Source organism: Budorcas taxicolor, chromosome 4 (assembly GCF_023091745.1).
Source record: "Budorcas taxicolor isolate Tak-1 chromosome 4, Takin1.1, whole genome shotgun sequence".
Classification (NCBI taxonomy): Eukaryota; Metazoa; Chordata; class Mammalia; order Artiodactyla; family Bovidae; genus Budorcas; species Budorcas taxicolor.
Window position 1 is genome coordinate 11,218,367 of NC_068913.1, and position 23,680 is coordinate 11,242,046.

At 39.2% G+C, this 23,680-nt stretch overlaps 1 protein-coding gene across 1 annotated transcript in view; it reads left to right on the plus strand.

Moving 5' to 3' along the window:
- Positions 1–7,760: 7,760 nt before the first annotated feature.
- AKAP9 (A-kinase anchoring protein 9) overlaps positions 7,761–23,680 on the plus strand; it is a 153,202-nt gene continuing 137,282 nt past the window's right edge. Inside the window, exons 1-2 of the mRNA XM_052639055.1 lie at positions 7,761–7,901; positions 17,000–17,254. Coding sequence (XP_052495015.1) covers positions 7,761–7,901; positions 17,000–17,254 — 396 coding nt within the window. The remainder of the gene's footprint in view (positions 7,902–16,999; positions 17,255–23,680) is intronic.

The following is a 23,680-nucleotide window of genomic DNA, read 5'->3' on the forward strand; positions in this document are numbered from 1 at the left end:
AAGACATTTCTGTTATCACAGTGACTCCCCTTTTACTTGTAGAGTTTTTGTGGCCGTGGTCACCAAAATGTCACTTAGGATACTTAAAGCTCATTTAGGTGTGTTGCATGAAGCTGTGGTGGATTTGCCCATGGATTTAGTGCTATTCAAAAACTTAGAATTGTTCCAGAAGTGATTTTGCCTAGGTTGTTTATTTAAATCTATAGATTGTTTTGTACCATGAAAAATTCCTTTATCCCCTTTGTTCATCAACAGTGTGCTGTTTGTTTTCCGTTGCCACCAGGGTTATGATTCTTACTGTGGTTTGCTATTCACTGAGATTCTTATGTGGTATAAAAGTTTCTCTGTGAGTCTAACTTTTTTTTTTCCTTTTAAGAAATCATTTCTTAAAGCCCCTGCAGTCAGTTCTTTTAAGAGATCATTTATCAAACCCCCAAATTATTATTTTTTTTACTAATAAGAACTATATTAAACTTTGATATTCAAAATCCTCATCTATAAAGATTTGAATTTATAAATTGTGTTAATTGAATTAGGTTCTCCAGTTACAGAGCTTTGAACAACTAACTGGGTATAAGGTCAAGAATCTCTTTCCTTCTTGATATTGAGCACACAGAATTTGTAAACAAAATTCCTTGTTTACTAAGAATCATTCATTGTGGACTCTGATTAGACAGTCGTTATTCCTCAGGGCTCTCACTTTTTCAAGTTGATATTGCCTTACTGTTTCCCCAGGGAAAATAGGGACAGGGACCAATTATAACTAAAAATATCTGCTGGGAATTTATAGGTTTGGGCTGGAAGTTACAGAAACCTTTCAAAGATAACTTAAACATTGAGTATATTTTAATGTAAAACTATCTATTTTTACCAAACTGATACTTAATTTTTAATTTATATAAATTCCTCTCCTAATGAAAATATTAGAGCTCTTATTTAATGGAAATAAAAAGAAACAAATAAATAGGATCTACTTAAACTCAAAAGGTTTTGTACAGTAAAGGAAATAAACAAATAAACAAAAAAACAACCCACAGATTGGGAGAAAATATTTGCAAATGATGTGACTGACAAGGGATTAGTCTCCAGAATTTACAAACAGCTCATGATGCTTGAGTGAGTGAGTGAAAGTCACTCAGTTGTATCTGACTCTTTGCGACCCCATGGACTATACAGTCCATGGAGTTCTCCAGGCCAGAATAGTTGAGTGGGTAGCCATTCCCTTCTCCAGGGAATCTTCCCAACCCTGGGGTCGAACTCCAGTCTCCCACGTTGCAGATGAATTCTTTACCAGCTGAGCCACCGTGGAAGCCCTCATGATGCTTAATAGCCCCAAAACAAACAACCCAATCAACAAATGGGTGGAAGACCTAAATAGACTTTTCTCCAAAGAAGACATACAGATGGCCAAGAGATACATCAAAAGATGTTCAGGGTCACTGATTATCAGAGAAATGTAAATCAAACTACAGTGAGATATCATCTCACACCAGCCAGAATGGTGGTCATAAAAAATCCACAAACAATAAATGCTGGAGAGGGTGTGAAGAGAAAAGGGCCCTCCGGAGACATTACTTTGCCAACAAAGGTCCGTCTAGTCAAGGCTATGGTTTTTCCTGTGGTCATGTATGGATGTGAGAGTTGGACTGTGAAGAAGGCTGAGCGCCGAAGAATTGATGCTTTTGAACCGTGGTGTTGGAGAAGACTCTTGAGAGTCCCTTGGACTGCAAGGAGATCCATCCAGTCCATCCTAAAGGAGATCAGTCCTGGGTGTTCATTGGAAGGACTGATGTTGAAGCTGAAAGTCCACCTGATGTGAAGAGCTGACTTTTGAAAAAACCCTGATGCTGGGAAAGATTCAAGGTGGGAGGAGAAGGGAACGACAGAGGATGAGATGGTTGGATGACATCACCGACTCAATGGACATGAGTTTGAGTACAGCTCTGGGAGTTCGTGATGGACAGGGAGGCCTGATGTGCTGCAGTCCATGGGGTTGTGAATAGCTGGACACGAGTGAGCAACTGAACTGAACTGAAGTATCCGCAGAGAACACTGAGATGCAAACTATTTACAAAGCTAGGAGATGGTGATGTCTGAAACTAAGGGAAGCATGTCAATAAGGAGTGGCCGCTTGTAAAAAATGAGAAACCAAGTGTGATGAAGACTTGAAAAGTGACCTTTACCTCTAGCAATAGTTGGTCAGAAAGGGATATGAGTAATTCAGGTTATTGTGAGATGGGGAATGAATGTGAATCAGGAAACCATGGTGAATGTTACCTACTTTTTCAAAGTTTTTTTTCTTTTTTTTTGTAAAAAGCATTGTAATACTAGTGGCTATGAGCTTGGACTAGACCAGACAGTCTGGAATCAAATCTTGGCTCTGCAGTTTTTTATCTTAGTGACTGTATGCAGGTTACTTAACCTCTCAGTACTGCTGTTTCCCATCTGGAAAATAAGAGCAGTGATATCATCTGCGTTGGGGTTGTTGTGAGGATTCAGCTTATACATATAAAGCTCTTAGAACATTGTCCAATTACAAGAAGTTTACAGGAAGTATTAGCCATCGTCAATATCATCATTCTCATGCTGGAGCATAGAGGCTTGAACTGTACAGCAGAAAATTAGATGGGAGAAGTAGTCTGGGACCACACAATGAGGCGTCATATAAGTCAGCTGACAGAGTGTGGAGCTTACCCTAAAAGTAGCCAAAAACTGTGAAAGAATGTGTATGTCACATGTTTAAGCTCTGAAGAGGTTATTCATTTGCAGAAAATATTATATGCCGTGTTCAGGTTGGTATGCTGCCACCAGGCGGCAAGTGTCTGTTATTGCTGTACAGGTGAAGCAGTAAAGTGCACACACAGATGGAGCAGTGAAACCATGCATGCGTGTGTGTGTACAGGTGAAGCAGTAAAGTGTACACACACAGATGGAGCAGTGAAACCATGCATGCGTGTGTGTGTACAGGTGAAGCAGTAAACTGTGTGTGTTTTAATATGAAATATTAATTGATCCAAATAGCCAAATGTAAGCACCCTAATTCTAGCAGGGCACTTTGTTCCCCAAAACTGATCAGTTATATGAAGAAGAGAAAAAGAGGGTAATTGAAAAGGTAGAAAGATTTCAAAGGAAGCTAACAGAAGTATAGTTGGGCCTCATGTGAAACTGAAAAGCCATTTGGAATCAGTGCATTCTGTCATACCTTATTTCACCCTCATAATATCTGACACCCTTCTCTTTGCAAATCAACTTCCTCTCCTTGTACCTCAGTTTGTACAAGATGAAAAATTACAGGATGAATTCCCAGATCTGTTCTATTCAGTGGAATTGTTTTCCACGATGGACACTTAAAAGAAGAGGAAAAGAAAAATTATTTCTATAGTGTAACCAGATCATGGAGCAACAGACTGGTTCCAAATAGGAAAAGGAGTACATCAAGGTTGTATATTGTCACCCTGTTTATATAACTTATATGCAGAGTACATCATGAGAAACGCTGGGCTGGAGGAAGCACAAGCTGGAATCAAGATTGCCAGGAGAAATATCAATAAGCTCAGATATGCACATGACACCACCCTTATGGCAGAAAGTGAAGAAGAACTAGAGAGCCTCTTGATGACAGTGAAAGAGGAGAGTGAAAAAGTTGGCTTAAAGGTCAACATTCAGAAAACGAAGATCATGGCATCCGGTCCCAACACTTCATGGCAAATAGATGGGGAAACAGTGGAAACAGTGTCAGACTTTGTTTTTCTGGGCTCCAGAATCACTGCAGATTGTGATTGCAGCCATGAAATCAAAAGATGCTTACTCCTTGGAAGGAAAGTTATGACCAACCTAGACAGCATATTAAAAAGCAGAGACATTACTTTGCCAACAAAGGTCTGTCTAGTCAAGGCTATGGTTTGTCCAGTAGTCGTGTGGATGTGAGAGCTGGACTATAAGGAAAGCTGAACGCCAAAGAATTGAAGCTTTTGAACTGTGGTGTTGGAGAAGACTCTTGAGAGTCCCTTGGACTGCAAGGAGATCCAACCAGTCCATCCTAAAAGAGATCAGTCCTGGGCGTTCATTGGAAGGACTGATGCTAAAGCTCAAACTCCAATACTTTGGCCACCTGATGCAAAGAGCTGACTCATTTGAAAAGACCTTGATGCTGGGAAAGATTGAGGGCAGGAGGAGAAGGGGACGACAAAAGATGAGATGGTTGGATGGCATCACCGACTTAATGGACATGGGTTTGGGTGGACTCCGGGAGTTGGTGATGGACAGGGAGGCCTGGCGTGCTACGATTCATGGGGTTGCAAAGAGTCGGACACGACTGAGCGACTGAACTGAACTGAACCAGATCAGTTCATAGAGTAAGCATCTAGCTTAGCGGTTCCCAGACTTTGCTGTTCTTGCCTGGAGAGTCCCAGGGACGGAGGAGCCTGGTGGGCTGCCGTCTATGGGGTTACACAGAGTCAGACACGACTGAAGTGACTTAGCAGCAGCAGCAGTAGCAGAAGCATCTGGAAAGCTTAAAACAGTTTCAAAGCCTAAGTCACACTCCATCTCCAAATCAGAAAATCTGGGGTGCGAGCCAGGACTCGCTATTTTATAAAGATCCTCAATATGCGATAAATTTTGGGTCCCACTTGACAAAGCTGCTTTGCGTGATTCTGCAAAACTAAGTTGATTATACATCGTGAACTCTTATATGCCAGCTACTTTACTTGGTGTGCAACTAAAGATGTGTGGATGATTTCATGTCAGAAGGAAAATCTGTCTTTGTTGATAGAGAACAAAAATATTTCAGTCTGCAACATGACTAGTAGGTTGATACATAAATGTACTTTGTGAGTGATTTAGGGATATTTATTTGATTATTGCATCATGCACTGATTGTAGGATCCTTCAGTAAGATTCATCTCCTCCCTGTTACTTTCTAGACATCTTTTCTAACTCTTTGTTCTCTAATTCCAAGAGAAAAATCTCATCAACTGCCTCTTTTCTCATCAAATCAAGAGGGGGAGGATCAGCTGGGGTGTCCTGGGCGGTAAGATCTCTGAGCACTGGCCGGTTTCCTCAGCAGGAAATTCTGCATTCCTCAGAAATACTTAAATATGTTTCACCTACAAAAGAATACGTATAAAATATATGGATAAGAAAATGATTTTTTAAAAAACTACCTCTATGCCTATCACCCAGTTTAAGGAATATGCACATTTAAATACTTCTGAAACCTTTCCCATCCTAATCTTACCCCCTCCCCACCTCAGGCAATCACAATTCTGAATTTTCTTTATTAGTGCCTTGTTTTTCTATACTACATATGTTTACTTAAACATTGTATTAGTTTTGCTGTTTTTGAACTTAACGATATTATAAGCAGTCAGAGATTTTCTTTTTGTTCAGTATTGCACATACTATTCCATTATTAAGAATTTACCTCATTTAGCATTCTCATACTAATGAGCATTTGGGTTGTTTGCAGTTTTTCTCACTGTTACAAACACTGGTGCTGTGTTAACTTGAGCTCGTTTTCTGAGGCATAGCGTGTGCCAGGGGCCTAGAGGTGTGCAGAGATCATAACCCCATGGTCCTTCAGGCCGCGGAGAGTAGTGACTGTGTTGTGGAATGAGATGGGAAGAGGAAACAAAACCAACAGCCAGCTGGTGTCTGTGTGTTTATTGTGCACCCAGTTTCATCACGGATGAGCTCTGACGTATCCCCTGGAGCTGTTGCTGTGTACCGGGTACCTCACAAGGTGGGCCATTGAAGTGACCAGCTACGGCAGTTCTTTTATTTTTTTAAGTCAGTGTTTCCTACAAAAACTGCATATAAGAGAGATTGATAGTCCATCGTTGTTTTTTAGTCGCTGAGTCGTGTCTGACTCTTAGCGACCCCATGGGCGCCAGGACGCCAGGCTCCCCTTCCTTGGTTATCTCCCTGAAAGTGAAAGTTGCTCAGTATTTGACCCCATGAACTATAACAACCCATGGAATTCTCCAGACTAAAATACTGGAGTGAGTAGCCTTTCCCTTCTCCAGGGGATCTTCCCAACCCAGGAATAGAACACAGGTCTCCTGCGTTGCAGGCAGATTCTTTACCAACTGAGCTATCAGGGAAGCCCCACTTTGCTCAGATTCATGCCCATTTGGTCAGTGACCATCTAACCATCTCATCCTCTGTCTCCTTCTACTTTTGCCCTCAGTCTTTCCCAGCATTCAGATCTTTTCCAGTGAGTCAGCTTTTCGCATCAGGTGGCCAAAGTATTGGAGCTTTGGCTTCAGCAACAGTCCTTCCAGTGAATATTCAGGACTAATTTCCTTTAAGATTAATTGGTTTGCTCTCCTTGCAGTCCAAGGGACTCTCAAGAGTCTTCTCCAACACCACAGTTCAAAAGCATCAATTCTTCAGTGTTCAGCCTTCTTTATGGTCCAACTCTCACATCCATACATGACCACTGGAAAAACCATAGCTTTGACTAGACAAACCTCTGTCGGCAGATGTCTCTGCTTTTTAATACTCTGTCTAGGTTTGGCTTAGCTTTTCTTCCAAGGAGCAAGCACCTTTTACTTTGATGGCTGCAGTCACCATCCACAGTAATCTTGGAGCCCAAGAAAATAATACCTGTCATTGCTTCCACTTTTCCCCCAGCTATTTGTCATGAAGTGGCGTGGCCGATGCCATTGTCTTAGTTTTTTGAATGTAGAGTTTCAAGCCCTTTTTCACCCTCCTCAAGAGGCTCTTTAGTTCGTCTTTACTTTCTGCCATGAGAGAGGTATTATTTGCATATGTGAGGTTGGTGATATTTTTCCTGCAACCTTGATTCCAGCTTGTTCTTCATCCATTCTGGCATTTCCCGTGATGTACTCTGCATAGTTAAATAAGCAGAGTGACAGTACACAGCCTTGACATACTCCTCTCCCAATTTGGAACCAGTCCATTGTTCCGTGTCCGGTTCTGACTGTTGCTTCCTGACCCGCATGCAGGTTTCTCAGGAGGCGGGTCAGGTGGTCTGGTACTCTCATATCTTTAGGAATTTCCCACAGTTTGTTGTGATCCACCCAGTCAAAGGCTTTAGTGTAGTCCATGAAGCAGAAGTAGTAATGTGTTTCTGGAGCCCCCTTGCTTTCTCCATGACCCAGCAAATGCTGGCAATTTGATCTCTGGTTCCTCTGCCTCTTCAAAACCCAGCTTGTACATCTGGAAGTTCCTGTTTCGCATACTGCTGAAGCCTAGCTTGAAGGATCGTGAACATAACCATGCTAGCTGTGATCCATGAAGGGGAATAGTCCATTCCTTATGGTTCATAAATGAAGAAACCTCAGGTGATAGTCTGGGATGTATTTATGCTGCTGAGCATGATGGCATCCATTACAGATGTATCTTGTCTTAGAGATTCTCCTTTACATGAACTGCTATTCATGTATTTGCTTTTAATGAGATTAAACTTTATACTGTGCAGAGACTAGATAAGGTTGGGCATAGTGCTGTTGTTCTCACCATTCACTGTTAGCAGTGAATGCGGTGACAGTGAAGTGAGACAGAAGTAGGTGGCTCAGGTGGTAAGGAGTCTGCCTGCAGTATAGGAGACCCGGCTTCAATCCCTGGGTCGGGAAGGTCCCCTGCAGGAGGGCATGGCAACCCACTCCGTATTCTTGCCTGGAGAATCCCATGGACAGAGGAGCCTGAAGGGCTACAGTCCCTGGGGTTGCAAGAGTCACAGACACGACTGAGCGACTGAACCTCCACCGCCACCAGGTAGCATCTGAACAGCGATGTGTAACCGCCTGTCACTGCTAGGAGCCAGCTTGCGGGATGTGAGGGTGTCTGGAGAGGCTGATGAAAGAGGTCAGGTGCAGGAGACTGTAGTTCCTGGGACTTCTGCCTTATTTCTGTCTTTTGGGATGAAATTTTTGGTAGATGTGTAATTGTATTATATCATTTAAAAATAATGATATTAACATATGGGCCCAAAGTTTTAATCATGAATAGTCTTTACAGATCTTTGGGGGAGGGAGGGAGGCAGTGAAAATCTTTAAAAAAGGAAACAATTACCCATACTCTCATTTGTTGCTGTTGTTGTTCGGTTGCTCAGCCATGTCCGACTCTTTGCGACCCCATCCAGCACGCCAGGCTTCCCTGTCCATCACCAGCTCCTGGAGTTTGCTCAAACTCATGTCCATCGAGTCGGTGATGGCATCCAGCCATCTCCTCTGTCATCCCCTTCTCCTCCTGCCTTCTATCTTCCCCAGCATCAGAGTCTTTTCCAATGAGTAGGCTGTTGGCATCAGATTGCCAAAGTACTGAAGCTTCAGCTTCAGCATCAGTCATTCCAGTGAATATTCAGGGTTGATTTCCTTTAGGGTTGACTGGTTTGATCTCCTTACAGTCCAAAGGATTCTCAGGAGTCTTATCCAACACCCCAGTTCCAAACCATCAGTTCTTCAGCACTCAGCCTTCTTTATGGTCCAACTCTCGCATCCTTACATGGCTACTGGAAAAACCATAGCCTTGACTAGACAGACCTTTGTTGGCAAAGTAATGCCTCTGCTTTTTAATATGCTGCCTAGGTTTGTCATAACTTTTCTTCCAAGGAGCAAACGTCTTTTAATTTCATGGCTGCAGTCTCCGTTATGCAGTGATTTTGGAGCCCAAGAAAATAAAGTCTGTCACTGTTTCCCCATACTTTCATGACCTGTAATTAATTACTGTTGACAGTTTGTTGGTTCTTCGTTTCTGTGTATATGTTTAAACTTGTGTCATACTCTGTATGTAATTTTGGCTTCTTTTCTCCCCTGACTTTATGTTGAGAGCATTCTCTCACATTAAATTTTTTAGGAAAACATTGTCTTTGTCAGCTGCATAATATTACTTGTATGATTGTACAGTAATGTAACCATGGACTTGATATATCAGTTTAGTTTTTTTTTTTTTAGGAATAAACCTAAAATTATTGCTTATTGGTGCCTCTGTTTTGTGTAAAAAAAAAAAAAAGGAAAACTTTTTTTCTTTGACTCAACAGGTGTTTGTTTATTGAGAACCTGTGTATAAGGGAACCTTTTTTTCTTTGACTCAACAGGTGTTTGTTTATTGAGAACCTGTGTATAAGCACTGTTTGAGACTTAGAGTAGCCTTTGATTTTGATGAAAATTCCTGCCCTCCTGGAGCTGTCTTCTGGTTATTTGTTCTGTAGTAATAATTTTACATCGTGTACTTCATATGTATGAAGCCTAAACAGTATTTTCATAATTTTATACACGTAGAAGTTTGATCTAAACTCTATAATGTAATCATTCCACTTTTTATTCTCCATCTTTTTTTTTTCATTTGGGATCTTTTAGTAATAGATATTGTTTATTGAAGTGCTTTTTCAAACAATGGTTTAAAATCTTATAATGTAGAATTGTAGTTTTTCTCTTGTATAATTAAGTGATAGTACAGGGAATAAGAAGAAAAAGAAACAATTGAAAGAAGTTTTTCTAAAATAGGCATTAAAAACTGAAAGAAATTTTATTAATGGACATAGTTGATCTAAAATATTAGTTTCAAGTGTACATGAGAGATTCAGTATTTTTATACTCCACTTAAAGTTATTATAAAATATTGTGTATATTCCTTGTGCTGTGCAACACATCCTTGTCTTACTTACAGTAGTTGTACGTTTTTTTATCCTCTACCCCTGTATCTTGTTCCTCTCCCCTCTGGTAACCACGGATTTGTTCTCTGTATCTGAGTCTGTTTCTGTTTTGTTATATTCATCTGTTTGTTTTATTTTTTAGATTCCACATATAAGTGATAGCCTAGGGTATTCGTCTATTTCCGACTTATTTCAGTAAGCGTAACACCCTCTAGTCCATGCATGTTGTTGCAGATGGCAGAAGTCCATATTTTATGGCTCAGTAATAGTCCTGTGTGTGTGTGTGTACACGATTTTCTTTAGCCGTGTGTGTGTGTGTGTGTGGGCACCATTTTCTTTAGCTGTGTGTGTGTGTGTGCACCATTTTCTTTAGCCGTGTGTGTGTGTGTGCACCATTTTCTTTAGCCGTGTGTGTGTGTGTGCGCACCATTTTCTTTAGCCGTGTGGTGTGTGTGTGTGCACCATTTTCTTTAGCCGTGTGTGTGCGTGCACCATTTTCTTTAGCTGTGTGTGTGCGCGTGTGCACCATTTTCTTTAGCCGTGTGGTGTGTGTGTGTGCACCATTTTCTTTAGCCGTGTGTGTGCGTGCACCATTTTCTTTAGCCGTGTGTGTGTACACCATTTTCTTTAGCCGTGTGTGTGTACACCATTTTCTTTAGCCGTGTGTGTGTGTGCGCACCATTTTCTTTAGCCATGTGTGTGTGTGCGCACCATTTTCTTTAGCCGTGTGTGTGTGTGTGTGCACCATTTTCTTTAGCCGTGTGTGTGTGTGCACCATTTTCTTTAGCCCGTCTTCTGTTGGTGGACACATAGGTGGCTTCCATATATTGGCTGTTGTAAATAATGCTACTGAGAACATTGGGGTGCATGTATGTTTTTGAATTAGTGTTTTTGTTTTGTTCTGATTATATGGTAAAACTGAAAGAAGTCTTAAGAGATCCTTCTGTCCTTCCTCTTCTTTGTAAGTTGAAAAAGCTGAGTTCTCTTGAGGTAAGTGGCTTGTCCAGTGTCGCACAGCTAGCTTCTCAGAGTCTGTATAGACACAACAGTCCAGTACTCTATTGTATGTAGTCTGTATTCTTCTTGAAACATTACTTGCATTCAAAAAAGTATCTGGGCCTACTGTGTGGCAGACGGTGAAATATGGTAAAATGTGCAAAGTTAAGAAAACTTTTTAGGCTGCAGAATCTTTTTTCTTAGATGCAAAAGTTTTCCAAAACTTTAAGAAAAATTCTGCATTGAATGAGGTTATAGGGTATAAATTAGCCTGTTGGCTCCACGGGTCTTCTTCACATCTGATCTCCTCGGGCCTGTTTGGCACTGTTATTGTCCAGCAGTTTGCATCTTTGTGGTGGTGTTGGAAAATATTCTTCAGCGCGTCTTTAAACCGTTGCCTTTGTCTTTTTTGCTTTCAGTTGCTCCACTTCAGCTCTGCATACGAATTGTCTTTCCATCAACTGTGTTCATCTTCTTTTTGTTTTCATAGTTAAGCCCGTGGAGTCTTGTTGTAATAGCTTGTACAGCATGCTTATGCAGCATTCATTAAGGAATATCACAAAGATTTAAAGACCATACCAACAAGTACAAATAGTCACCATAATTAGAATTAATGATTTTTAAAATTTTCTACAGTAAAAATATAGAAAATAACTCTACTTACAGCTGTTTTTGAAAACTAGAGAAAGTTGATAGTGTTTTTAAAACACTTTATAATCTTTTGGGGGTGCATATGTGTGTGTGTGTGTGTGTGTGTGTGTGTGTGTGTATTTTTCCCCTAGTGTTGTCAAAAAAAGTATATGTTATTTTGTTGATTTCATTTGTTCATGCCTTTAACCTCCTGTTCTAATTTTAATATTACTGTTTTTAATTGTTGCTGTTCAGTTGTCTGACTCTGTGACCCTAGGGACACTAGGCTCCTCTATCCTCCACTTTCTCCTGGAGCTTGCTCAAATTTTTGTTGATTGAGTTGGTGATGCTGTCTAACCATGTCATCCTCTCTTGCCCCTTCTCCTTTTGCCTTCAGTCTTTCCCAGCATCAGGGTCTTTTCCAGTGAGTCAGCTCTTTGTGTCACGTGGCCAAAATATTGGAGCATCAGCTTTAGCATCAGTCTTTCCAGTGAATATTCAGGGTTGATTTCTTTTAGGATGGATTGGTTTGATCTCCTTGCATTCCAAGGGACTCCCAACTCTTTTCCAGCACCGCAAATTCGAAAGCATCAGTTCTTTGATGCTCAGCCTTCTTTAGGGTCCAACTCTCATATCCATATATGACTACTGAAAAAGCCATAGCTTTGATTACATGGACCTTTGTCAGCAAAGTGATGTCTTTGCTTTTTAATATGCTGTGTATGTTTGTCATAGCTTTCTTTCCAAGGAGCAGGCGTCCTAATTTCATGGCTGCAGTCAGGGTCCACAGTGATCTTGGAGCCGAAGAAAATAAAATCTGTCACTGCTTCCTCCTCCCCCCCCCTTCTATTTGCCGTGAAGTGGTGGGATCAGATGCCAGGATAGTAGAGTTTCAAGCCAGCTGTTTCACCCTCCTCTTTCACTCTCATCGAGAGGCTCTTTAGTTCCTCTTCACTTTCTGTCGTGTGAGTGGCATCATCTGCCTGTCTGAGGTTGTTGCTGTTTCTCCTGGCAGTCTTGATTCCATCTTGTGATTCATCCAGCCTGGCATTTTGCGTGATGTGTTCTGCATATAAGTTAAATAAGCAGAGTGACAGTATACAACTTTACATTCATAGAATCATAGAAAAAAACAAGAGAATTCCAGGAAAACATCTACTTCTGCTTCATTGACTACTCTAAAGCATTTGACTGTGTGGATTACAACTGTGGATAATTCTTGAAGAGTTGGGAATACCAGACCACCTTACCTGTCTCCTGAGAAATCTGTATGCTAGTCAAGAAGCAGTGGTTGTTCATAGAACTAGACATGGAACAACTGACTGGTTCAAAGTTGAGAAGGGAGTACAAAACTGTATGTCACCTGCTTATTTTAAGTGTTTTCACATGTAGACCAGTGAAGGAAAAGAGTGAATGCATGTGATGCGCATTGGTATAATGGAAAGAATACTGAATTTGGAATCACATGTTTGTGTTCTGTTTTGCTCCTTACTCTTGGAGAAGTAACTCATATTTGTCCTCAAATCTCAGCTTTCAAATTCTTTGTAAGATATTTCATGACTCCTCCCTGCATTCCCATACAAATGAAGTCTTTTCTGTTTTAGACTTTCTTTGGTACTTAAACTTTTTCTTCTAAACGCTTTCTGTCTCTTGAAGTGATACATTTCTGTATTTGTCTACATTTGCTTATTTGCTCTTCCTCCTTGGGTTACAGTTCAGGGGAGCGGGGCTGGTGTCATCTCATCGCTGCCTCCTCTGCCTTTGGCACAGGGCAGACATGTGGTAGGCATTCCATAAATATTTTTAAGTAAATGAACGACTCACTACTGTCCGTCACATACCAAGTTATTTCCTTCGCAGCTATAAAACTCTGCAACCTCGCCTCTTACAGAAAGCCTTCTTTGAGAAAATCAGGACAAGAGATGTTCCCATACTACCTCCTTGTAGATCTATAGGACTGCTGAGTGTACAGAACTGTACTCTTAACTCTTCTCTTGTTTCTCACAGCTCTGTGGAATATTAGGCTGCTGCTGCTGCTAAGTCGCTTCAGTCGTGTCCGACTCGGTGCTACCCCATGGACGGCAGCCCACCAGGCCCCTCTGTCCCTGGGATTCTCCAGGCGAGAACACTGGCCTAGACTAAAAGACCCTACAGTTAGGACTGTGTGTTTTGACTTATATCTGGCTTAGTGCCTCGCACATACATATCTGACAAAAACAGTTCCAGTTAGTACTTTTTTTGAAGTGACATTTATAGAAACTTGGCATTTTTTTTTAAACATCATTTAAAAATCTCCTTGTTTTATTGAGAATATTCATTTATAAATAAAAATTGAGTTTATGGAATAAACTCTTAGTCATTTTTGTTTAGTCATTTATTCGTGTTCTGGTTAGGGTAAGACATTTGCCTGAGATCCGAATTAGTTTTGAAAGACAAGTGTATATGGACATAATCTCTTTCCAGTAAATCTTGCAGCTATTTCCATGCCTACATATGTTAACATTTTTATATTTGGCTTCCAAATGACAAACACAGATGGCTGTAGTCTGAATTTCCAGCATGTTTTAGAATAAATGTTTTTCCAGTAATATAAAGTGTATCATTTCAGCATCAGATGATTAGCAATTGAATAGACTTTCTGATTTTTGCTTATCTGCCATTTTTAAGGTTTAAGATAAAAAATAACTTTGATAGCTATTTATGATGTAATCTTGTTTTCTTTCTCACGTTTTTACCAAACAGAAGTTTTCCTAAAAGGCTATTATGGGTATTTTTTTTCTGAGAATTTAATTTTGTTGTTTGTTTGGTTTTTCTATTTGTTTTGTTTAGTGGAGTACAGAGATTATTGTGAGAGGGAATATTTTATGTTTTAATTCATTTAATTACCACTTCGAATTCTGAGACCATGGAACTTTTTTAGGTAGTGGAATCTTTTATATCATCTTAGTTTCTGTGGACCAGTGCTTAAAATGATTCCTCAATGTTAACTTTTCTGTAAAAAAAAAATGCATAATCTTTTTTCCACTCAACCTTTATTTATTGAGTACTGCTGTAGGTTTTGAATATATAGCAGTGAACAAAAGTTCTTACCTTCATGGAGTTTACCTTTTGGTTAATTGTTGTGAAAAAATAATATGACTTCATTTAATCAATAACATAGACCTGAAACAGTGTTTGGTAATTTTTTGTCCTTAGAAGTGATTAGTTCTAAACACAGTAATAAAACTTCTACTTTTTATTCCTTATCTTTTATTAACTTTTTCACTAGAATCATTTAATAATGGATACTGTTGTCTCAGAGGTTTGTTTGGTTTTTAAAAATCTTTTTATAGTACATTATTTTAACAAAAATTTTCTTTTGTTATATATTTGTGTGTATAAACATTAAGTATAAATTTTATATATAACCCTACAGAGATAGAATTTTAAGCAAAATCATCTTTGTCCTGGTATCCTCTGCTGTCTGAATATTTTTTTTAAATATCAAGAATGTCATTATTAACACATTTTTGCTTTTGCATTCTTTCTGAGGGATCCTTTTAAAATGATATGCCTAGACTTCTGATTCTATTTACAGATAATACGTAATAGTGTTTCAGTTGAATTACTTTTAAGAATGAATTTCCTATCCAAAGTAGTTTACATGCATTCCAACAGCTTAATAGTGTACAAATAGAGGCAGCTAGTCTTGCATCTATTCCTTAAGCAGATAGCAGAATAACTGAATAGTTGCTCAACAGCTGGGGGAAAATTTTAAATGTGGTGTATTTTTATGTTCTACAAGGTCAGTGATTAGATATTTCTCACTTACTAATTGGACATTTGTTAAGTAAATAGTACTTATCTATTAACTTCTCTTTATCTACAGCAAACAAAAGTATAACATATGCTATATGTTATCCTAATAGCTGTCACATAATTTGATAGTTAATGATATCAAGCATTATCAAGATTTCTTTAATACTTTATATCCTTAGACATTTACTGACCATCTTTGCAATTGTTCTAATTTATGTATTAATATGTTCATCTATTTCCTCTTTTTAAGGCAAAAGGGCTTACACTTGTTCTTATACTTTTCTTTCAGAATGATTGAGTTCATATGATTGAGTGGTAGTTAATAGTTGCTTTATATAAAATTTAGAAGACTTACTGCAGCAAAAAGGAAATTTCATGTGAGCATAAGGAAAAATAGCTGTAATCTCTAGAGATAGACCAAAGTTGTTATGGTTATATTCTTCCAGTGTTTATTCCTATATATATAATATTATTAAATTTTAAGGTAGATAAAACTGTTGAAGGTGATGAGCCTGAGGCCTCTCTTATCTTTGTTAAAAGAGATGCGCATAATTTTCCTCTTACTACTGCTGTGTCTAAACATTTATTAATAATGATCTACATTAATATTTTAATATTAATAATGATTTACATCAGCCCTGGGATTTCTTTGAAAGGAATGATGCTAAAGCTGAAACTCCAGTACTTTGGCCACCTCATGCGAAGAGTTGACTCATTGGAAAAGACTCTGATGCTGGGAGGGATTGGGGTCAGGAGGAGAAGGGGACAACCGAGGATGAGATGGCTGGATGGCATCACTAACTCGATGGACGTGAGTCTGAGTGAACTCCGGGAGTTGGTGATGGACAGGGAGGCCTGGCTTGCTGCGATTCATGAGGTCGCAAAGAGTCGGACACAACTGAGCGACTGAACTGAACTGAACTGAACTGAACATTAGTATTATTTTAATTAATCCAGTATTGGCCAAAGTGTATAATCTATACTTCTGATTTAGATAGTGATGAGATATTTTAGGTGATATGTTGTTGATCTAGCATTAAATAAATAACAGTAGATAGTAGTGTTAAAAAAAGGTTAACTACTTTCTAGGTTTCTTTAAATCTATCTGCTTATGACAAGCCAAAAGTCTGTCTGGTACTAATAGATTCTTAGCACCTCACTAACACTTGTCTCTTTCTCTTAGAACCTTCAGCAATGTCTAGCTAAAATTTTAATAATATAGTTATATTTTTTATTGTATTAATTTTTTTCTATTTTTTTAACTCAAATGACATTGTCTTTTATGTCAAGGATTCAAAGTCTCCTTTTAAAATAAATCTGAATAAGAAAAATACACTAGTTAAACATATTAAGTCAGTGGTAAGTCTAGGTGACAACTGGAATATGACAGAAACCCTGAATATGGTATGCAGATGGTTAAGGGCTGGGAGGCACTATTGTTTGATACAGTAGTATTGATAAACATATTTATAATTTTTCCCACTATAAATAAGACTACATTGATCATTTGTATAGCTAAAGCTTTTTGCATAAAATAATTACATTTACTAGAATATGTAAGTAGAATTTGCAGAAATTCCATAGGGCAAATGCATTTAGATTTCCTGTGTTTTCATATAATCTCGTATCCAGAGATTATAGTTTTACTGAACAATGAATGAGGGCACCTGTTTTTTGTTCTTTTTATTCTCCCCAACTCTGGGCTAATTTCTTTCTTTAGACATATTTTCAGTTCTTCTCAGTATTTGAATAGCATTCATTCAGAAATACCTGCTTTCTTTGCAATTCAGCAGTCATTTTTATATTAAAGATAGTATCCATTGTCCTTTATTTTATCATCATTTTAGTGATGGGTTGATCCTTTAAAGAAAATGACTCCAAAGCTACTTTTTTCTTAGTGGTGATAAAGAAAAATTATCTTTGACAACAATGATTTTTTTTTTTTTTCTGTAGCTGGCCCAGTTTCGACAAAGGAAAGCTCAGTCTGATGGGCAGAATCCTAAGAAGCAGAAAAAAAAGAGAAAAACTTCAAGCAGTAAACATGACGTGTCAGCATACCATGCTATAAACATTGAGCAAACGCAGAGTGATGAGACGTGTGTAAGTAATTCTCAGAGATCAGGAACAGCCGTGCCTCCTGAATCCACAATAACGAGAACTCTGCACAGTGGAGAAATAGTTAAATGTGACCAGGTCTTCTCTGTTGAAGTAAGTATTCATCTCGATTTTTAAACAGTAGCATTCTAAGTATAAAGTTATTGTAATAACATCACTCATTAATATCCTGTGTGATTTTTGTGAGCTCGATTCAATACACATTTATTGAGCAACTGTAATACACCAAAGATTGAGCACAAAGGATACAAAGATAAATATGACAGTCTCTGTACTTTAGGAAGGTCAGTCTAGTGGGCAAGGTAGACGTAAGACAGGTTAAGTAGTCTGACGAGAGCTGTGCTAACAGCAATGCATATGGTGCCCTAAAGTGCCATGATGTGGGGGAGCCCCAAATTGGTCTTGTGTGTGTTACTTGGGAAAGTTTCCTGGAAGAAATAATAGAACCAGGTCTTGAAGTGTGAGTTCAAATTAGCTAGAGGCAAAGAAGTAGGACAGACAACCTTTGTGCTAAAGAATCAGCATTCTCAAAGACATGAAACAGTGTGATGTGTTTTGGAAGCCTTAAGTAGTTTAGTTTTAAATGGATATCCAAGTGACCCCTTAGGGTGGTGGTAAGGGTGAAGCAGGGGAGATTACACCTGGCCCATGGGAAGTTTTCCTCAATAAATGCTAATTTCCTTCCCCCCATTGATGATGGAATTTCCAAGAATAAGGAGACGAGGGAGAGGTTAAGAGTGGGTTGGGTGGTGGGTGGAATGGTGGTACTCCAACTAAGACCGAGCTTAGAGAACTGTGGGATGCTAAGGAGGAAGAGTGTTGGCCAAGGCATAGGACGATTGTAGGGTGGGTTGTGCGCTGCCGTACTTAGCTGGAGATAGGGTTTAGATGTATAGGCTCAGTCAAGAGTCAGAGATGTCATAGAGATTTGCTGTTCATCATAGGCGTGGATCTTACTGAGTTTTTTCTGCTTAGAGTTTTTTGAGCATTTTGGATACGTAGATGAATGTTTTCCATCAGATTTGGGAAGTTTTCAGCCATTATATCTTCAAATACCCTTTCCCACGCTTTCTTCTCCTTCCGCGTCTCCATTATGCATCTGTTAGTATGTTTGGTATTGTTGCACAGACCTTTGATGATCGTTCTCTTTATTTACTTACTCGGTTGCGTCGGGTCGTGGTTGCAGCACGCAGGCTTTCCCCCTGTGGCACGCAGCCTCCCAGTTGCATTGCACAGACTCCAGGGTGCACGGGCTTGGTTGCCTCCCAGCGTGTGGGATCTCGGTTTCCCTGACCAGGGGCTGAACCCATGTCCCCTCCATTGCAAGGCAGATTCTTAACCGCTGGACCACCAGGGAAGTCCCTGTTCTTTTTTTAAAAAAATTCTTTTTTTTCCCTCAAACTGGGTAATTTCAGTTGAACTTTTTTTGAAATTTACTGATTCTTCTTCCTCCTCAGATCTGCTGTTAAACCCCTGTAGTAAATTTTACATTTCAGTTATTTTACTTTTAACTTCAGAATTTGTTTTTTTATATGTTCTTTTTTTGTTAATATTCCCTATTTAGTGAGGCATTGTTCTTATAATTTTCTTTAGTTTTTTTAGGCATTGTTTCCTCCATTTATGTGACTTAAGAAATATGTAACTTAAAATCTTTGTCTAATAAGTGCAATATCTATGTTTCCTTAGGGACAGTTTCTACTGACTCCTGTTTTTCTTGGATATGGGCCAGATTTCCTTTTTCTGGATAATTTTTTTTTGAAGTCTGGATCTTTTATGTAATAAAATATGACAACTGGGGTGCTTGATTTGATTTGAAGAATATTTTCATTTTCTGCTGGACAAATCAATACCTGGGCCCTTCACTGGAATTTTAGCATTTCCAGTACAGAGTGTCTTGTTCACCATTTTATCCTCAGTAGCACAGTGTTTAGTACGCAGTATGTGGCTCAGGTGGTAAAGTGTCTGCCTGCAGTGCAGGAGACCTGGGTTCAGTCCCTGGGTTAGGGAAATCCCATGGAGAAGGAAATGGCACCCCACTCCAGTACTCTTGCCTGGAAAATCCCATGGTTGGAGGAGCCTGATAGGTAACAGTCCATGGGGTTACAAAGAGTTGGAGACGACTGAGGAACTTCATTTTCATGCATTTAGTCAGTAGTCCATTTAAAAGACTTCAGTGAGTGAACAAACCAAGAGAGCATACATCATGAAAGTATATTAGATTTACAAGAGGGCCACGAATGTCAGTTACAGGATTTTAGAATAGGAGTAAGCTTATTATTTCTGTTCCTGGCATCAGTTACTACATCAGTGAGGAGATGGACTTGAAACTTGGTCTTGAGAGCTGAGTAAAATTTCTCTAAGTGTAGGTGAGAAGGGAGACAGTGATGCTTTATATTTGGTTGTTTATGGGTTTTGGTTTCTTTGGTTGTTTAGTTGTTGTTTTGTTTTTTGGGTGTTTTTTTTGTGGGGGTCATTGGACAGGTACTTTGTTATCTTTCCCCATTTTGAAGGAATACTCTTCAGACTTCAGTGTGTATACAGATCATGTGTGCAATCTTTTTAAAATGCAGATTTCTAATTCAGCAAGTCTGGGTGGAACCCATGAGTCAAATTTATTTTAATTGAAGTATAGCGAATTTACAGTGTTGTGTAGTTTCTGGTGTACAGCAAAGTGATTCAGTTATACATATATATACATATATATTTAGGTACACTTTTTCATATTTTTTCCACTTTGGTTTATTACAAGGTATAAAATATAGTTCTGTGTGCTACACGGTAGGACCTGTTTTTTGTCTATTTTATATATAGTAGATTGTATCTGCTAATCTCAAACTTCTAATTTCTCTCCTGCCTTCTTTGGTAACCATGTTTGTTTTCTGTGTTCTATGAGTTCCCTTCTATTTTGTAAATAAGTTCATTTATGTCTTTTTAAAAGTGGTATCGTATGATCTTTGGCTTTCTCTGTTTGACTTACTTCTTTTGGTAAGATAATCTCAAGGCCCATCCATGTTGCTGCACATGGTATTACTTCATTTTTTTATGGTTGAATAATATTCTGTGTTCTGTGTATGTGTGTGTATCAAATTCTGTATCCATTCTTCTGTTGATGGACACTTAGGTCGTCTCCGTGTCTTGACTGTTGTGAATAGTGCTGCTGGGAACGTTAGGGATGCACGTATCTTTCTGAATTAGAGTTCTCTTCAGATACATGCCCGAGAGTGTGATTGCCGGATCGTATGGTAATCATCTTAAGTGTTGTGTTGGCTGTGGGTTTGTCATAGCCCACTTTGATAAGAGTTTTTATCATGAATGGATATTGCACAAAAATAAACTCAAAATGGATAAAAGACCCTGAATATTAAACAGGGTACTATAAAGCTGAGGAAAATGTAGGCAGAAACTGACATAGATTGTAGCAATCTTTTTTGATCTGTTTCCTAGAGGAATGGAAATAAAAGCAAAAATAAGCAAATGGGACCTAATCAAGCATAGAAACTTTTGAACAGCAAAGGAAACCATAAATACAACAAAAAGACAAAATACAGAATGGGAGAAAATATTTGTAAATAATGTGACCAATAAGGGATTAATATCCAAAATTTATAAATAGCTTTCTGCTCAATACCAAAAAGACAAACCAATGAAACCTAGGCAAAGGACTAAATAGACATACCTCCAAAGAAGATACACACATGGCTAAGAGACATATGAAAGGATGCTGAGCATCACTAATTATTAGAGGAATGTAAATCAAAATTGTAGTAAGATAGCACCTCATACCAGTCAGAAGATACCAAATTATAATCACTGAGTCTACGAATCTGCTTCTGTTTTGTAATTCATTTATATCATTATTTTTTAGGTTCTACATAAAAGTGACATCGTATGGTATTTGTCTTTCTCTAACTTCACTTAGTATAATAATCTCCAGGTCCATCAGAGCTGGCATAGAGGGCATTATTTCTTTCTTCTTGGTGATTGAGTAATATTCCATTACATATATGTACTTTATTTTCTTGGGCTCCAAAATCACTGCAGATGGTGACTGCAGCCATGAAATTAAAAGACGCTTACTCCTTGGAAGGAAAGCTGTGACCATCCTAGATAGCATATTGAAAAGCAGAGACATTAGTTTGCCAACAAAGGTCCGTCTAGTCAAGGCTATGGTTTTTCCATTGATCATGTATGGATGTGAGAGTTGGGCTGTGAAGAAAGCTGAGCACCAAAGAATTGATGCTTTTGAACTGTGGTGTTGGAGAGGACTCTTGAGAGTCCCTTGGACGGCAAGGAGATCCAACCAGTCCATTCTAAAGGAGATCAGTCCTGGGTGTTCATTGGAAGGACTGATGGTAAAGCTGACACTCCAATACTTTGGCCAGCTAATGGGAAGACCTGACTCATTGGAAAAGAGCCTGATGCTAGGAAAGATTGAGGGCAGGAGGAGAAGGGGATGACAGAGGCTGAGATGGCTGGATGGCATCACCGACTCGATGGACATGGGTTTGGGTGGACTCTGGGAGTTGGTGAAGGACAGGGAGGCCTGGCGTGCTGCGATTCATGGGGTCGCAGAGTCGGACACCACTGAGTGACTGAACTGAACTGAACTGAGCGACTGAACTGGCTGCCCAGATCCTCCTTATTCGTTCCTCTGTCAGTGGGCATTTAGGTTGCTTCCATGTCTTGGCAGTTTCACTGCAGTGAACATTGGAGTGTTTGTATCCTTTGAACCATGGTTTTCTGCAGTTATATGCTCAGAAGTGGTATTACTGGATCTTAATGGTAGCTCTGTTTTTAATTTTTCAAGGAGCCTCCATATGGTTCTCCATAGTATCTACCAGTTTACTTTCTCCCATAAACTGTGTAGGAGGGTTCCCATTTCTCCACACACTCTGCTACATTTTCTGTTTGTAGACTTTGTGATGATGGCTCTTCTGACTGGTGTGAGGGGAAGGAATAGAGAGAGAGTTTGGGATTACCGTGTACCCTCTGCTACATTTAAAATAGACAACCAACTAGGAGCTACGGTATAGCACAGGGAGCTCTGCTCAATATTCTCTAATAACCTAAATGGGAAAGAACTTGAGAAAGAACGGATGCGTGAGTTTATATTAATATAACTGAGTCACTTTGCTGTACATCTGAAGCTAACACAACATTGTTAATCAACTATAATCCAATATAAAATAGTCAAAAATTTAAAAAACAGAATGGATGTTGAATTATATCAGATGCTTTTTCTGCATCTGTTGAGATAATCATACGTATTTTGTCTTTTTTCTGTGATGCGGTGTATCACATTAATTGATTTGCGTCTGTTGAACCATCCTTGTGAACCTGGGATGAATCCAAATTAAACACGTTGCATGGTCCTTTTTAATGTGTTAGTGGATTTGGTTTGCTTGTTTTGTTGAGAATTTTAAAATTTATATTCGTCAAAGGTCAGTTCAATTCAGTCTCTAAGTCATGTCCGACTAATTGTGACCCCATGGGCTGAAGCACGCCAGGCTTCCCTGTACGTCACCAACTCCCGGACCCTACCCAAACTCATGTCCATTGAGTCAGTGATGCCATCCAGCCATCTCATCCTCTGCCGTCCCCTTCTCCTGCCTTCAATCTTTCTCAGTGTCAGGGTCTTTTTCAGTGAGTCAGTTCATTGCATCAGGTGGCCAAAGTAGTAGAGTTTCAGCTTCAGCATCAGTCCTTCCAATGAATATTCAGGACTGATCTCCTTTAGGATGGACTGGTTGAATCTCCTTGCAGTCCAAGGGACTCTCAAGAGTCTTCTCCAACACCACAGTTCAAAAGCATCCATTCTTTGGCACTCAGCTTTCTTTATAGTCCAACTCTCACATCCATTCATGACTACTGGAAAAACCATAGCTTTGACTAGATGGACCTTTGTTGTCAAAGTAATGTCTCTGCTTTTTAATATGGTGTCTAGGTTGCTCAAACTTTTCTTCCAAGGAGCAAGCATCTTTTAATTTCATGGCTGCAGTCACCATCTGTAGTGATTTTGGAGCCCCCAGAAGTAAAATCTGACACTGTTTCCACTGTTGCCCCATCTGTTTCCCATGAAGTGATGGGACCAGATGCCATGATCTTAGTTTTCTGAATGTTGAGCTTTAAGCCAACTTTTTCACTCTCCTCTTTCACTTTCATCAAGAGGCTCTTTAGTTCTTCTTCACTTTCTGCCATAAGAGTGGTGTCATCTGCATATCTGAGGTTATTGATATTTCTCCCGGCAATCTTGATTCCAACTTGTGCTTCACCCAGCCCAGTGTTTGTCATGATGTACTTTGCACATAAGTTAAATAAGGAGGGTGACAGTATACAGCCTTGATGTACTCCTTTCCCTATTTGGAACCAGTCTGTTCTTCCATGTCCAGTTCTATCTGTTGTTTCCTGACCTGCATACAGATTTCTCAAGAGACAGGTCAGGTGGTCTGGTATTTCCATCTCTTGAAGAATTTTCCACAGTTTATTGTGATCCACACAATCAAAGGCTTTGGCATAGTC